This window comes from Mugil cephalus, chromosome 13 (assembly GCF_022458985.1).
Source record: "Mugil cephalus isolate CIBA_MC_2020 chromosome 13, CIBA_Mcephalus_1.1, whole genome shotgun sequence".
NCBI classification, from domain to species: Eukaryota; Metazoa; Chordata; class Actinopteri; order Mugiliformes; family Mugilidae; genus Mugil; species Mugil cephalus.
Window position 1 is genome coordinate 10483875 of NC_061782.1, and position 17849 is coordinate 10501723.

General features: G+C 42.0%; 1 protein-coding gene across 1 annotated transcript; it reads left to right on the forward strand.

The window, feature by feature from the left end:
- The first annotated feature begins 738 nt into the window (after window positions 1-738).
- Window positions 739-17478, forward strand: LOC125018839 (stonin-1). Its single transcript, XM_047603228.1, has 11 exons — window positions 739-927; window positions 5669-7554; window positions 7648-7850; window positions 13047-13148; window positions 13284-13407; window positions 13588-13634; window positions 14281-14374; window positions 14465-14901; window positions 16391-16624; window positions 16788-16877; window positions 16956-17478. Exons 2-11 carry the CDS (start codon window positions 5715-5717, stop codon window positions 17061-17063), a joined length of 3279 nt encoding a protein of 1092 aa, XP_047459184.1. The 5' UTR covers window positions 739-927; window positions 5669-5714; the 3' UTR covers window positions 17064-17478.
- The last annotated feature ends 371 nt before the right edge of the window (window positions 17479-17849 follow it).

Consider the following 17849-nt stretch of genomic DNA (forward strand, 5'->3'; position numbering starts at 1 on the left):
TAAATCATCCATGGTTTATAAAAATAAGAAAAATCCTGTAACACGCCCTAACCACTGGGAAATGAGACAACGCCATTAACTGCACATATGAGACCTGAAAGATCAGACTTGTATGCCGTCACTTGTTTGGAAGGAAAAACGTGTCATTTTATTTGAGTTCATGGTGCTTTCAAGTACTCCATGTGCACAGTTCCAGCGCTAGTAGTAAATAGTAGTTGTTGCAAAACCACCAGTTTGCACATTTAGTGATGGTACTTAAAAATAAACTTTGATGTTTTAATTATAGAAGTGGAAGCACAATAAATATAGGTGACATGGACTTTTAGTTAAAACTGGTTGCATATATTCACAAAAGGCACGTTGAGGTCATTCATGAACGGACAAATTTGTGTTTCATTTTATTCTTAATGTTTATTTTTAACCCTTTTGTGAGTATTCGCACTTTTATCTAAGTACATCCCTTGCTTAGACCTGTTCTGTGTGTTACATTTATGGTTATAGTTGTGCATATTTGATTGAAACCCAACCTCAGGTCTGTCTGGAAAAGTCATGAGTTGTCCTTACTTATAGGTTATTATGTTGTTATCTGTCTGGTCCGGCAGTTTGGGCTTTGAGGCTCCCGAACTACGATAAATTTGACACTCGTGCCTTCTCTAAAGCGAAAAGTTATCCTGCGACCACTGAGTGTTAGGCGCCCGAGTAGTGATTGCCACATTTCCTACGGCCGTGAACGCCGCCCCCCGCTCGGTTCAGTCCTGCGGTGTCCCGTTGGAGGACAGTCTCCGTGAACTCGGGAGGGGAAGCGCTGCTGTTAAAACTCCCAGGATTTACACTCTGCCATTTTGAGCGAAACCCTGCCGACGGCGGAGTTCAGACGTGTCCATCAAACCGAAGCGATGCCCTGAATGAACCGCGTCAGGGGAACTTGTGAGTATTTTTCCTGAAGCCCTTTGCACTCGCGTTTGTTTTGGAGAGAGCCGCGGTAGTTTCAGGTTTAAAACGACATTTAAAGCAGCTTTTGGATTGCTCTCGTGTCTGTGTTTTGACTCGGTCCGCTGCTGAGTCGTGGCTCCGTCCAGATTCAAAGGCGCTTGTTGTGCTCACCGTGCAAATCAGCGCACGGTCAAAACTAACGCAGAAGTTTACGCTCCGACTTTACGCATCAAAACAATGGCGCAGAAGTGATCCCAGCGGTGGGCCCCTCCATCCGGGACGCGGGCCTGGATGACAGCATGCTGGTACTGTTTTCTCTCTCCCAGTCTCAGTTACCATGGACGAGACAAAAAAAAAAAAAAAAAAAAAAAGGATGTTTACCGAGTAGCTCGTGTGTTTTTTGGCGTGTAGACACTCACTCCACGCTGCGTGGAACAATAATGCAACTGTGTATCTAGATGTGCCCCAGCAAGAAGTTAGCAGTTTATTTGCACAGTCAGACGACCTCTATGGGAAATAAACTGCCTTTCTAATTCGTGACTTCAGCAGGAAACTTTTCAAAGTGGAAACAAGTGAACAAGTGTGAATGTCGAGGGACGTGCAAAAGCTCAGCTTTACGGTGGCAAGTGAAAAGGAAGGTGGCTCTGTTTTGTCACTTGTAGAGAGATGGCTCATTAAAAGCCATCAGTATCAGCTGGCATCCGGCCACAGGACCTGAAAGCAGCAGTTTCCAGCAGGCTGAAAGAAAGATGTGTGTTTTTCTTTAAAATGTGTTTTTAAAGCTAAACAGAAAAAAAAAACAGGGACACTCATTTCTGCCACTGGGAGAATTACTGTCAGTAATTATGATGAGAGGCTTTCTCAAAATAATGACCTGGTGTCTCCAAATTGGCCTGGCCGCGAAATAATGAGCTTGTTTTCAAAAAATAAGGAGTCAGGATCTTAAAATGACTCGGTGTCTTGCACCACGACACAGTTTCGCTTTCTGTGTCAAATTCTCAAGAATTCTCTTTATTTGGAGACGCTGTGTTGTTGTTTTTTCCCCCAAGAAAGTTCCTCATTATTCCATGGCACTGAGTTTTTATTTGAGATTCTAAGTCATCATTTTTGACTGACTCAATATTTCAAGAAGAATCCTCATCATTGTGAGACACCTACTTTATAGATTAGATACTAAATCACTATTTGAAGAATGTTTTAATCGCTTTGAATCGTTATTTTTGTGAACACCTCTGATTATTATGAGACACAGTCATTGTTTTAGATCATTATGAAATGCTAAGTCAGTGTTTCAAGATACTAAGCACGGTTTTAAGAGAGTTTGTCATTATTTTTGAGGTACTAACCCACGGTTCATACAATCATTTCAGACTCTAAGACATTATTTTTGAGTTGATAAATCAAAGTTCAAAATACTAAGTCATTATATTAAGAAAGTCGCTTATCACAAAGTACAAAGTTATGTTTTTAGATACTAGCTTACAGTTTCATGAACATTATTTTAAGAAACCAAGTCATGGATTTTAACATACCAAGTCATTATTTTAAGAGGGTTCCTGATTATGACGGAATGCGTCATTTTTCTTTCGATGCTTACTCATTTATTTAAAGTTTCTTATTATTTTGAGGCTCTCATAACTCACTCTATTTGCAAACCAACCCATTATTTCAAGACAGGAAGTCATTAATTTGAGACACAAGTCATTCTTTCAGCATACTCATTACTTTTCATACTTCATATCCCTGGGTATACACCTCCTCCCCCACATTGTACTTTAAAGAAAGCACAAAAAAAAGAAAGTAAACATTCATAAACGGTAAAACCCAACTGTAACAAGCAAAGCTACTGTGGAAACTAACTGAAACTCAACACTCACTACCACTTCAAGTTAAAGACACGCTCAAACACATTCTGTCAATTTCTCCTCAATTTTGTCCCCCTCCCCCCGACATGATTTTCTGAACTGGAACATCTAGTGCGGGGAATTATTGAACGCTACTAAAACCGCGCCTCATTCAACACGTGCGGAGACAAGCCACGGCTCAAACCCTCTCCTGCTTTTTGTTTGCCGGGAGCCCGGTCTGCAGGCCGTGTCGCATCTGGAAATGGGTCATCGCGTTTTTCGGGCTCCCCGCTTTAGATTACACTGTCATTGTGGTCGGAGCAGCAGAGCTTTCTCATCAAACCAAACGGGAAAAGTGTCTTGCCTTGTTTATTTACATGCTTTCTCCATGGTGCGAGCGAACAGGAAATACATGCGGACAGTCCGACAGGAACTCGCCTCATTTAATCAGGAAGCATCTGTCTGCCAAGGCAAAGCTCAGTTTATTATTATTAATTCAGCACTTTTGGACTTGAACCACGAGACTTTCCATTCAGTCACCATTTGTCATTTGCCGACCTTGACATAACACTGCATCACATCCTCATGAGATAGTTTCAGTGCTGTTCCTCTTTGTGACAGTTCTGGACGTTCAGCGCCGTCCTTCTTCCACATGACATGTCTGATAGATTTGAGCGTGCGTCTGGCCTCTTTTTAAAGCTGATTTTTCTCAACGTATTATGACTCGGTTACACCTGATAGTTATGATTATGTGACTTCATACTTTTTAGTGTGTTTTTGCCTACTCTAGAGTTAGTAAGTGCAGTAATTTATAGTAAGTATAGTAATGATGAACCAAGAAGGATTATCCAGCTCTGTGGGGCTGCAGGTTAACTGGAAGCAAAGTGCTGCTCTGTGTTTCATTTTAGCTGTTAGAAATTTAAGGCTTAAGGCTGTAATAATGTTTATAAAAAATATATTTATATACTTATAATGTACCAAATCAGTGCTATAAGCCTGTCTTAAGTCTCCAGGCTCCTCTTGGACAGTGGCAAATAACAGCCAAGTTCAGCTTTCGTCATACGCAATTCATTTCGAATATGATAAAATGACATTAGGATAATATTTGTTGTGAGTTCACACCAATGCAGCATGCTGGTATTTCCTGTGTGCAAAGCTGCTTGTCCCAGAGGAATGCGTGGAATGCGTTCTTTTGTCCTCCGTAGGTTTAGCAGCGTCTCGTTTCTGCGCTGCCAGCCCGAGAGCCCAGGGAAGCTGGCAAATAAGTCCGAAAAGACTTGTCAGAAACCCCCGCGGAGATCTCATCCTGCAGTTTCGAATCAAAGCTGATGGATCGCATGAGTTGAGGGACGGACTTGTGGAAAACGCCTGCGTGCCGTCGTGAACGTCCTCTCATTAGAAAGATGTTCTCCGGCGTTTGACTGAAGACTTGTCAGTCCGCTAGCCCGATTCAGAGCCCCCACTTCTCTGTTTATTTATAGACAGAAGAACCTTCTGCTGGATGTCTGTTGCTTCACGCAAGTCACGGCTGTGATTTGAAGGGAGGAGGGAGGCTGTAATTGAGGCTCTCTTTTTGTGGGTAGATGAAGCTTCCATGGGGCCTCTCGGCTGAGATCAGCACATCAAACGACAGCTTGTGATTGAGTAGCAGGAACATTTCCAGCCAGATTGTGTCAGGATTACAACACGTTGATTCAGCGACCGCTGTCAAATTAGCCCGAATGCCATTACTGTGTAGCAATATTTCCACACATCTAATGTTAAAGAGGAGGGAGAAAGCCTTTGTCTTCTGTGCGTTTAGTCCGCCTTGTTCCCTCGTCGAGCTTCAGCTGCTGCCGCACATTATACCTGGTTCTCACAGTTGACTCCATGCTGTTTAATGAGGATGGATCTTTGCTGCTATTCCGAACTTTTGTCTTGCTCACATTTCCAAGCGGGCTTGCCATAAAATATTTAGACTTTGCTCATTTCAAAGCACAGTATGTCCAAAATTCCTTATGTACACTGCAAAACCTTCCACCACTATAAACTTTTTTTATTTTTTATTTTTTGTTCTTGCTTCATCGTTTCTGCATTTTCAAATGCCCCTCTGCTCCAGCAGGAGACTCTAAAAACTTTCCAAACTTTCTTTTTAAATAGAATCTTTCCTTTTAACCTTTGCCCAGAAGAATAGTTTTACAGTGCAAATGTCAATGTATAATTGCAATAAGGATCGCATTACTGTTTATCATAAGTAAATAAAGAACAGTAAATTTTGTAGTGCTGCATCCCTTCCTATGTTGCTTGCAAAACTTAAAAAAAAAGAACCTAATTAGAGAAACGTCTCACATAAAGAGAGAGGCTTGAATAAAGCTGCACATCCCATCAGCAATAAATCACTGCATCTAGTTCAAAGACAAGAATCTGATCGTTTTCTCCACAGTCTTCTGTCACCACGGCTTTATTTCTCGCCTTTATAGCTAAAAGATAATCCTCTATAAAAGATTGTTCGTACTTCTCTGACGGAGTAGCTCTCGAGACGCTTCGGTTAATAAATGTGACGCTCTAATCTGTGGTCTTACTGAGAAAATCTTGTGCTGCTTCAACGCCGCCGAACAGCAGAAAGCTTTTACATCAAGTGAGCTAATTGTAACGTTAACAGAAATGAACTTGTTGCAGGTTTGCAAGGTCAGTCTCTCATTAAGCTTTAATGGAGCACCTTAAGGAAATATGTTTCATATAAATCCTGAAGAGCTCTCTCATCTACGGACAGGATAAGTGGAGCTATTCATGATTTCAAATAAGGACTGATCCATTCAAGATCACCTCTGAGATTTCCGTCTTTAATAAATTGGTCTTAAGAGGATTTTATTTTTGCTGTTGTCTGATGTTTCTTATTTGTTGTCTTACAGAGGAGTCCAGCAAACGAGGAACTGTTGCTTTAATCGGTCGTCAGCCATGTGTTCAACAAATCATTCAAACTGGGTCACGTTTGAAGATGACAACACGCCGCTCTCATCACCTCAGAAGCCCCTACAGTCGCCAGACCTTATCAAAGTATCAGTGCCACGTCCCAATGGTCTGAAATTAAAGCCTCCTCCAATCAGAGATACTTCCTGGAGCTTCAGTAGTTCCCTGGAATCCCCTCAAAGCCAATCAAGTCTTAGCGGAAGTTCTTGTGTACCGTGTAACACGCTCTTTTGCTCTCCCGTGAGTGCGGTTCCTAGCAGTGCATCCCCGTCTAACTCGTGGGAAAAGACAGAGTTCTTCCGGAGCCTCTCCCGCACGTCGACAACCTCGGTTCCCTCTCCCGCACCAGATGCCCTGAGTCCAACCTCGGATGGACCGAGCCCTTTCCCTTCTTTCCAGGGGAACTCAGGACACTATAACCCCTTCTGGGATGGATCCAGATACAGTGCTGATGTGGACAGCTCCTCGTCGGACTCAGAATCTGACAACGCCCTACCACGTTTCTTTATTCGGACCAAAGACGGCAGTGAACCTGCACGGGACCAACTCCAGAACTCCTTCTCCTACGCTTGCCGCAACCTGGAAAACCTACAAGTTAAAACGGAGACCGAAAATGACAGGGAGCGGCGGCTGAGTTGCAAATACGAGGTGTTAAGCGACAGTCCATCTCAGTTTGCTCCTCGGGGTCTGTTCCGTAGCCAAAAGAGAGACGGCTGGTCTGTCATGCTCAGGATTCCTGAAAAGAAAAACCGGATGTCCTCTCGACAGTGGGGGCCGATCTATCTCCGCTTGTTGCAAGGAGGCGTGCTGCAGATGTTTTATGAGAAGGGGCTGGAGAAGCCGTTCAAGGAGTTCCAGCTTCTCCCTCAGTGTAGGCTCTCTGATCTTAAACTGGAAAGCTACACCGAGCCTCGCAAAGTCCTCACGGTCAAGGTGGAACATTTCTCCTACACTGAAAAGAAGCGTTACCACCCAAAGCTTGAGGTCAGTCACGATGCCGAAGTGGAGCAGCTGCTGAAGTTTGGCTCCACGGTGCACGACGAAATGGAAGACCTGGTCGTCTCCATGGAGGAGGAGATCTTCAAAATGAGCGTTCCCCACCAGCAGAGGCGGCACTACGAGGAGCAGGAGCTGTCATTGCAGATCACCGACCACATCTGGGTACAACTGGATAAATCTGGAGGGGTCCTAGAGCGAACAGCCTTAACGCAGATCCACTGTCTTGCCTTTCTGAACGGACTAGGCGACTGTTTTCTCGCCCTCAACGACCTCAGGTTGCTGCACTTTGACTCCAGCTACGGGTCCGAAGAGGACTCCGAAGCCTGGATGGAGATCGGAGACTGCCATTTCCACAGATGCGTGAATGAGACTGAGTTTCAGAGATCCCGACTGGTTAAGTTCTCCCCCCCTGACGCGTGCCGGGTGGAGGTGATGCGGTACAAAACGACCGTCTTGGGCTGCACGGAAATTCCCCTCTCGATCAAAGCCGTGGTCACGGTTCAAGGCGCCTACGTGGAGCTCCAGGCCTTTCTCAACATGTCCGCCCCCTTCCTCTCCTCCATGAGGACGTCCGAACCTCATTACCCGCTGTGCGAGAATGTAGTGATCCGAGTGCCAGTGCCGGGCGACTGGGTCAAAGTGACGCAGACGGTGGCTTTGCTGCGGCAGAGGTCGCTGAAGGCCAGAATGAACAGAAACGCCTGCTTGGGCGCGGTCACCACTTCGGATTCGCAGCCCGTCATGCAGGTGTCAATCGGCACAATCAAGTACGAGAATGTATATTCAGCCATCGTGTGGAGGATTGACAGACTACCCGCGAAAAATACAGGTAACGCTTTTCATTTCCTCGTCAGCTTCTTATGCACGTGCACGTCTGCCGCTCAGCGTAACTACAAATTACTTTTGTTTTCTCCTTTTGCAGCGGTGGATCATCCCCATTCATTTTCCTGCAAGCTAGAGCTAGGATCTGATCAGGAGATCCCGAATGACTGGTACCCCTTTGTCACCATGGAATGTGAAATAATGGGCGCGGTTGTGTCGGAGACCAGGGTTAAATCCCTGGGCACTGTGAACGACATTCAGCCACAGAAACATGTGACCAGTTGGACACGCTATCATTGCCAGGTAAGCTATCACCAGTGTAGTCACCAGTGCGACCTTTATCTCTTTTTTTTTTTTTTAATGCAGCTAACCGAATTTTGTATTTGTTTTAGGTGGAGGTTGAGAAGAAATTGATTGAAACCGAGACAGAGAAGCAGTCGGGCTGTATGACACAGTGATGATTAAAGAACCTCCGGAAAGGACGTTCTCCATTTTGGGCTACGATCATTTCAAAAAAACAATTCTTAAAGGTGAAAACTATAACAAAACATGAACAAAAATAATGGTGAAGAGGGACTTTCTGCTTTCATCTGGTGTCAGATTCATGGTAACCACACATAGCCTGGTAGTACTCCTTGTGGAGGTCCAATGATTTTGTATCCTTTAACTGCGACTGAATATGTCTAGTCTTAATAAACCGTTTAACGCAGTCCTTTTGCCTAGCACTTTACATTTAATAGATTTATTAACAAATTATATTACAGTTCATTCCAGTACTGTATATAAGCTTGCATTTGCATCATCTGCACTGTCCTCCAGAATGATCGTCAACCTTAATAAATGCACGAAAAAATGGGCTTCATGAGATAAACAACTAAAGTAATGATCATTTGGTTTGAGCTAAGCTATTTAGTCAAGTATGAATTATTTACGAAAGTCTGTGTGGACATTTTGTGATTATTGTGTTCCAGGAATCTCAAAATAATTTGTGCCAAAGTGAAAGAACAAACCCAATATAAATATGTCAGACGATAATATATTAGTGAGATCTTTATTTCTCGCAGGGTGGAACACATTACTTTTGTTATCTATCTTGAAGTGGCCTTTGACTTTAAACCAAGGTTGCATTTTGGAGGACTGTAATTTTATTTAAACAAAATCAAATCTTTATTATGTGATCTTTCTGTCTCTGGGTTGTGAATAGGGTGGTTCATTTCAAATAAATAATAATAAAAAAAAAAAAGGAATGGTGAAGGTTTGTAGTAAACAACAAGGTCGTAAGTTACAGCTTTTATGTATGAGGTACCTGGCTCAGGCTGGATATGATGTACATGAAGAATATAAATTGAATTAAACCTGAAAGACTTGTTGTAATTCTTTATGCTGTTCACTGGACTGAAATAAATGTTATTTTACACTCTTTTTAATGCTACATGTTTTAATTGAAGTGGGAACAAATGTTGAGTTTAGATCCCGGTGTACATCTCGTGTTGACTCTGTTTTGATTTTCTATATTAAGGAACAAGAAGAAATTAAAAACTACCACCCGTACAACTTGCAGTAAACACATAAAGTGAATGGATGCACAAACGGTCTATACACACACACCGTGTGTAGGCAGGGCGGGTCCTGCTGCGTTGCAAAAAAATGTTCTAAAAACAAGCAGGTCTCACACAGAAAGCTTTCCTTTCGGTTCTGTAAACTGTAAACTCTGAACTAAGGAGCAAACACACACCTCACCCAGCGTCAAAACATGTGAGAAAACTTTTCTATCACTGCACCTTTGTTGTAGATGGAAAGTTATTAAGCAGTTATTTTGATGCTAATGTGAATGAGATCCTGAATGGTTTTAATGTTTAGCAAATTATGTATAATTATATAATACATTTAGGGTTAAAGTAAAGATTCTGCTTGAAGTTGAGGGTATTCACAAGCAAGGGTGTAGGAATTATAACAAAGTGATTGGACTCTGTTTTATTTTCGACAGGTGTAGAATATACTTTCATTGTGTCTTCATCGCGTAAAAGGAAAAACAGCTACAATAACTAAAAATGTGTCCTTAAACTTAAGAAACTTACCTCAGCCTCCAGTCACACCTCGCTGCATTTAGAGACCGACACATTGAGTGAATTTCAATAAAACACACAGAACGTTATCAAAATGATTGTCCTAGTTGCCGTCTTTTGCTTTATAAAGATGGATAGCCCAGCGTGCAGGGAAGTTAATTATCTTAACCTTAATGTGAATTAGTCTTTTTGACAACACACTGTGGACCGACGTGGCAAAAATACCAAAAACTTTGCATCCGCGCCGCGCACACATCTGGTGCCGCTGCTGTTTCATAATGCAGTAGCTTTAGCCACCCCTGTGGTGTTGAGTCATTCTCAGCAAAACCCTCGACAGGGGACTTATTGAATATATCCTGAACACAAAAACTTATGAATACACAAGGTAAATTATTAACTGTTGGACTATTATGTGTTGTTAAGGATTTAGGGTATTCAGAGCTTTTTAACTTTTCACTGAGTTATTTAGAAGTTTAAAAGTAGCAAGGTCAGGGTTTATATCCCATTCATCAAAATACTTTAACACATGTTACACACATAATACAATCAACTGAATTTAATAATTAATATAATTCTACTGATAACTTTGACGCCCTGCCATAGACTGGCGACCTGTCCAGGAAGTAGACTACTACGCCTCTATCCCAGGACAAGTGGTCAAGGAAAATGAATGAACGATAAATGTTATTTTTTGTAGGTTGTGGTAGATCACTGTTGCCGGCAGTGTTTTTGAAACTGACGGTATTCCAAGATGTAACCAGTATTATGCTGTGTTTGTCAGTAAAATAAAAGAGTCTTCATTAGAGGAACTCCTCCATCGGAGCCCCGAGTGTTGTGAAGTGACAGCTGAATGCCTGTTAACTGCAGTAACTTCAGCACCCTTGCACTCATGTTGCTGCAGCTGTTGAACTACACTCATCTCCATCAGGGGAGTCAACGTAGTGTTGAAAGAGCGCCAGCATCACCAAACAGACGCTCGACGGAGGCAGAGGTCAGGACTCCTACTGCCACTGCTGTTGTAAATTCAGAAGTTCAAAAGTGAGGGTGAAATGTTTCTCAGTCCTGGCGTTCAGTGGCACAAAAAGTGGGTGTATGCGGCGCATAAGGGTGCACCTAATTTAATTGTAGTCGGCATTTTCTCTATTCAGCAGCTCTCTGTGCATGTGTAAATGATGTGATCAGTAACAGAGGCATGTCACTGATGATTGACAAGTCACAATCAACCTTTATTAATCCGTTAAGGCTTGCGGTTTTTGACCGTAACTTAAAATGGTTTGGTTATTGACAAAATTCAAAGTGTTGCTGAACACTGGGAAGTTGTGCTTTTGCCTTTAAGAACTTCCTGACATCTCAAGGGTATAACTAACTTTGTTTTTACCTGGTTTTGCACCAAAGTCCAGCTTTGTTGGCCTCCTGTATTAGGTGCAGCTCTCTCCTTCACACCACCTGGTGGGACTTGCTCTGTTAGCTTTTCACCATGCAGTGCTGCCACAACAAATATTTCTTTAAACTCGGTGTTGTGCTTTTGAAGCTAACTAGGACTTTGTCCCCAGCTCAAAATAGTGGCAGTATTTCCAGCTAGAAAATGAAAACTCTCTCCTTGCTCCATTGTTGTTTACATATGTCCCTGCCTGAGTCGCAGAGACACAAGAGTTGTCGCATACGTGATGTCACTCCCACAAGAAAGCAAAATATCACTTTTTTTTTTTTTTTTGCTCATGACAAAATAGTAACACACAGTGACTTGGATAAGTAACTTAAATGTGATTACTGGGTTGGAAATAATAACGTGTTAGATTACTCCTTACCTAAAAAAAAAAAAAAAAAAGTGGTGAGATTACCATCACTGGTCATCATAACCTAATGGCAGCTTCTTTTTCCCAGAAAGCGCAATGTCCCAGTGTCCAGCCACCCTGTGAACTTTGTCCATTGGCGTGTGATGGTAATTCAAATACAGCAAGCTTTTTTTTTCCCCCGTAGGCATGTTCAGGTCTTAAAGGGTTAAACTAAGGGGTTAATCATACAGCGTGTGTACACACGCGCGTGTACGTTTATATGTGCACGTGTGTTGCGTATGTACACGTGTACACGCGGGTGTGCGCGCGTGCGTGTGCAAACACGTATACGGGTGTGTACACACAGGCTAAGTGTTCTATAAGGAAGCAGGAAACACACAGAGAGGTCAGCCGGAGGGACAAGCTGTGTTTCTGCTTAAAGAAAGCTGATGAGGAAGTAGCCTTCAGTCACGATTTGAGACTAAAATAGATGAAATGCGCAGCAAATACGTTTAAATGATAATAATAATAATAATTAATATTTAAAATCCAAAACCATTTAATGTTCTTTAAAAAACAAAACTCGACTTTTCCTGACGAGCGTGAAAGCCACTAATCACACCTTTCTGCGCATGCTTGATGGTAATTAGCGTCACCTGTGTGTGAACTTCCAGCTAAACTGTGAATTGTTTTGTCGTTTATCATGTGTCCAAACTGCTGGAAGCCCTTTGTCATCCGACCCCCATTACTTTTCCCACAGGAACATGCTGACCAACACAGGTCCAGTGGTAAGCAACGCTATATTTTAGCTAATTTAGCTGTGTTGTGTATGCGTTAGCCTACTGTACACTGTATAAATGTGAGGGAGCCTAATTAAATGCTGTCCCGAAAACTCTTTATATACAGTAAGAGGCTTTTTTGTTCTGAGCTGCAAGCTATTTGTCTGGCATTTTAATTCGCAAGTTGTGGAGCCAAAAGCCCATTCAAAAAATGTTCAATTACGACGGTCTGCTGTTTTAAACCCATAATCCCTATGACTTTATTGGCTCCTTTTGGTTCCTTAAAAACCTGCCAGATTTTTTCTTTCTTTTTTTTTTCGCTTTTTGTTTTAAATTTACTACGCAAGTCACAAACATTTAATCTTTTTCGAGAATGGCAGCTTCACTAAGAATACTGCTACTACTGCAAGATATTAACATCATCAGCCACATTAAAACCACGGATGGGTGAAGTAAATAACTTCTTCATCTTGTGACAATACAATGTTCTGCTGAGAAACTTGGATTTCAGGAGGAAGTTACTTAGACCCACCTAGAACCCCCCCCCACCCTCGCAACAACACTTCTTGATTGCAGCAGCCACCCCCAGCAGGATGCAGGCTGACACAGACACACATACAACAATGGTTTAGGAACAACTCAAAGAAACATGCAAAACATCACAAGGTGATGATCTGGCCTCCGAATTCACTAGGTCCCAAACTGATCAAGAATCTGTGGGATGCACTGGACCAGGCCAGATCCACATAAGCCCCTCCCCTGGTGGTCATAATGTTATTCCTGGTCGGATTTCTAAAACTTGGCGACATAGAAAAGTCGGATTTTTGAATGGAGCTTGGTGTGTTGCCTCTGACGTGCAGTTTCTGTAAACGACTGCAGGCCAAACTCTACCTGTCCATCATCGATGATGTGATTGACAGCATGAGGGAGCTCTTCTTGGACGAAGGGCTTGAAGACCGCGTCCTCGACGACTTAAGACATGTGAGTTTTATTTATATATTTACCCTTTTTTCTACATATAACCCCAGCGTATCTAGTATTCATTTACAGCAAAGTTTAGCGAGGAAGTCGTGAAGCACAACAGGGAGACGTACTGCTGTGTGTTCTGCTGTGCAGCTCTGGGAGTCAAAGATGATGCAGTCAAAAGCAATGGAAGACTTTAGGAAAAACAATATCAACTCGTCCAACTTCGTGCTCCAGCTTCCCGCCAGCTACAGTCAGACTGATCAGGAACTCACAGGTAACCCAGCAGAGATATACCTGCATAATAACAAACCACCAACAGTCCTTTAGTTATTACTGCAGCTCGTCAAGCTTGCAGTATATTTAAAGCGCGTCATCTTAAATTCAGAAAATCCCTGTTTCTGTGTATGTGCATCAATGGTTTAATCACCTGCTTTGCTGTGATTTGTGCTCCCAGCCTCTGTGATCCCTGCGAGTCAGAATATCCACAGCTTCCCAGTCAAGGCGAGTGTCTGCAAGATCATGATCACCTCCTTGTGTTCATATGACTCTTTTATATTTCAGTAAATCACACCTAAAAACTAACTTTTGTGTGCCTTGAAATTATGCATTTATGCAAATCAGTCATATTTTGTCAAATGTAAACATAAAAAAAAAGAAGTTGTTAAAATCTAGTATGTAGTATATGTAAATACCTTATTGAAGATGCCTGAATCTCTTTTCCTTCAGTTTTGATTTCAATTATTGTAGTTGGTTGCCCAGTAATTAGTTGGTTTCCTAATTCAACCAATTTTATCACTTTAACGATTAACTGTTAGATATTATTAATTGAATTTAAATATCTTAATAAATTCATTTAAATTCCAACAATAAATATACACCAGTTGTTAACTCGCATAAATAGGTGCGATATTTCTTGTGGGAGTCGAGTTATTATGCTCATTATTTGCCTCCGTAATTGCGCTGATTTCATTAGTTTGACGTAACGTGCAGCATGAAGTGACACCTGCAGAACAGAGCTGCAGGTTATGAACCGTTCATGTAAGTTTTAAAATGCCAAGAATCGCTGTGTTTACTTGATGAGATTAAATTTTGACTGTGCATAATTTGCTAAATTCTATTTTCCTTCGCACGTAATTTTTCATTGCAGAATAATTCAGAGGCGCTTGCTACTTTTTCCCTCCCTGCTGGGTTAACGTACCCGGTGCAGATACCAGCAGGAGTCACTCTGCAAACAGCCTCTGGTGCGCAGCGACTAAAATTCCTAACAGGATGAAGCTGTTTTAATTCTAGCTTGAACTATGCGTGTGCAATAACTGTCTTTTCCCACTAAGGTCAACTCTACAAGGTCAATGTTCCTGTTGTGGTCACTCAGGCCCCGGCGGGTCAGCAGCCCATATCACAGCCTGCTAAGAAAGTCATTGAATGGAAGGAAGCTTCTGCATCTCAGCCGGCTCCGGTCCCACCAGATCCCGTTCCTCCTCACGACGAAGAGCCGTCCTCTGTCCCAGCTTCTCCTGTCACGCATCCAGAGGCCACTTCGCCCCTCAGTGAAGAGAGCAGCCTTCCCCAGGGCTCCTCGGAGCCAGAGGTCACAGTGGTGGAAAATGAGCCACAGGTCGAAGTGGTGAACGTCAGTGTGGCCGCCTCACCCTGCGCCGAGCTGTTAGACTTTGAGATCAGCACAGAGGAGGCTCTGACGACGCAGGCCAGAGACGTCGACGACATCCTGAAAGAAGTGATCGAGGAGGAGCGAGAGAAAGCAGGAAGGGTGAGGAATCATCAGGCTGTTTACGCCGACACGAAGAAAATGTCCAGATTTGTACTGTTCAATGAAGAGTGCCACATTCAGATAAATGCAGTCATTAGTTTACAGCAGGGAACATAAAAAAAAACTCTTGGCTCTAGTTTTATTTTTACTCGAATAACAAAACGTGGTACGAAGTATATTTCCCAAAATCCTGCAAGACATGAATTAGAAAACATATCGCTGCTCTGTCCTCTCTGTTTTTAGTCTCTAGGTGATTGACCTAAAGTACATGGGTCCCTCCATATGAGCTGGGTTCTGCTCAAAGTTTCTTCCTGTTAAAAGGGAGTTTTTCCTTTCCTCCGTCGCCTTTGTGCTTGCTCTAGGGGTTTCAGACCGGGTTTTGTAAAGCATCTCGAGACAGTTTGTACTGTAATTGACGCTATATAAATAAAATTGTCTATTGGCTATAGACAGTCCACTGAAAAACCCTGAGGTGTATTATATAGCGTGCGTTATTCAGCGTTTTATGAGCTTTATACAAATTGGAAATTAAAACAAGAATTCCATTGCTGCTGAACTTGTATTGACCGTACTCTATGCTCGATGGGCCCAGTGGGGAAACTGACCAAATTTAGCCACTGTTCCTATCTGTCAGTTATTCTCATTTTTTATATATATTTTTTTTTAGACTGTCCTTGTGCCTCTGACTATTGTCCTATTCGCCTCAAGCCATGTTCCCTGGAGAGCTGCTGGCACAATGGCTGCAAATCAACTAGATCCTTCTCATAGTGTCATACTAAAGCATGTTTTTTGAAAACTACACTACAATGCAATCTGAATGGATTCTTTCCACGTGGTTGGCATAAGTCAGTAATATGATTTAAATGAGAGGGTAACAAATCAATTTATCGCGATGAACGAGAGACAACCAAACTTTCAAAATGATTAATGTAATTCAAATAATGAGTCATGTGATTGCACTTATGTGTATTAAGTGCAATGGTTTGAAAATGGTTGAAATTGTAAATCTTTTAATTAATTGCACATTATCAGCTCCAGGTCCACTGCCCTTTATTCTGGACTTGTGGCACCTAGAAGGAAATGTGGTGGATTGAAGAAGATCACCATGAAGTCGGTTTACTTTTTAAATTGTTCATAAAGTTTCATAAATTTCTAAAAGTTGACGACTTTGCATCCAACTGTGTGGACCTGATAGATGGCAGCCATCTAGTGGTTACTAGTGGTATTGCTACCTCAAGTGAACAGGAAAACAAAAAAACTGTTAACAGGCCAATTAGGAGACTACTAATGTAAACTCTACTCATTGGTCGTCTTAGCCATCATTGCAACAGTTGGAAAACTAGGATTCATGCACCTTTGTGGTCCTCAAACTTTCTTCAACATGAAGCGCTTTCAGATTTCAAATGTGAAAACTGTCCTGACTTAGTCCCTCTTCAACTCTCTGACCATTACCTTGGCATATTGGTGAAGTTTTTTTCTTCCTTCTTAGCTGGAGCTGGATTACAGCTACAGTGAACTGTCGGACATCGTTCAGCTGGACGGTCCCGCAGGCAACTCTGACCTGGAGGAGGAAGACGGGGTTCCTTTGGAAGAGAACGACTTTTTGGGTATAATCAATGCAGAGGCCATAAAGGCCCTGCAGGAAGGAAGCAGTGAGGGCAGCAGCATCTCCTCAAGCAGCGACGGCGAGGGGGCAGATGAGCTTGCTAATGTAGAGGAAGAGGTAGGAGAGTTTGATAGGGTTTATTTATTGCCACAAAAAGAAATAAATTGTGTGGGGGGAAAAAGCTCCTTAGAAAATTTATCAGTCACGATTTGAACACGTTTTTCCCCGACAGCATGGATTTGATCAGTCTTTTTCCCATAATGTGCTCTTTGTTGATTAGGACCCTCTGAATTCAGGCGATGATGTGATTGAGCAGGACATCCCGGATCTCTTTGACACCGATAATGTCATTGTTTGCCAATATGACAAAGTAAGGACATTTTGACTCTCATCAAAGCCAATCCTGAATATGAACGGTCAGTGTTGTGTATATTTCTTTAATTTGCAGATTCACCGGAGTAAGAACCGCTGGAAGTTTCATCTGAAGGATGGAGTGATGTGTTACGGAGGCAGAGACTACGTGTTTTCTAAAGCCGTTGGGGAAGCAGAGTGGTAATGAGCTTTAGTCCTCCTCAACAGATCAGATAATTACAGAGAAAAAAGACAGTTTAAAAGGAGGAAGACGACCACTAAATCTTGGTGCTGATGTAATTTGGCTCACAGCAAAGGCAGTTAAGAGACCACTGTGCGAAATTACTGATGTTTTTTTTTTTATTATGCCATTATCAGAGCAGTACTGCGAGTCATTTACGATGTTATAGACAATTAGTTACAATGCTGCTTGTGACGCCACTTTCACTGAGACAGAACGGCATGGATTTATGTTGCATTATGTTTTCCCAAACATTGTTTTCTTTATTAGTGGAGCAAAAAATTATTTGATATGTTTTCTCTTGTCATTAATTCTTTGAAGATGCTAATGCGTTGCTTGATTTTCAAACACTTCAAATACATGACACCGTTGTGCTGCATTCAATGAAGCATTTTGTTTCTGTGAATTCTGCTGATATCATCTTATTATTACTAGTTTTCATATTAAATTAAGAGTAATTATTACCACTGATAAACCATATAAACATTGTTTTGAAAAATTATCAAATTGAGTTATATCCAGCATCAGTAAAAGTCAATTGGCTGAAAACAACTCAGTTAAATCTGTTTTGGTAACTTCACTCATGATACTTAGAATGATTTATAAAAAAAAAAATCTTATCCTAGGTTCTAAACTTCAGTCTAACCGGCCAAACAATTACTGATGAGATATCGCAAATATAAAAATTATTTCTACAGCACAGACTTTTTACAAGTACACTTATCAAAAGCAATAATTGAAATCAGAGAA

What these genes read in the sequence shown, in the direction of transcription:
- LOC125018839 (XM_047603228.1), top strand. Translation starts at nt 5,715, where the DNA reads ATGTGTTCAACAAATCATTCAAACTGGGTCACGTTTGAAGATGACAAC. An exon ending in GGACACGCTATCATTGCCAG is followed by an intron (nt 7,851 to 13,046) that starts GTAAGCTATCAC and finishes AAACGACTGCAG; the next exon opens with GCCAAACTCTACCTGTCCAT. An exon ending in TTGTTTGCCAATATGACAAA is followed by an intron (nt 16,878 to 16,955) that starts GTAAGGACATTT and finishes TTTAATTTGCAG; the next exon opens with ATTCACCGGAGTAAGAACCG.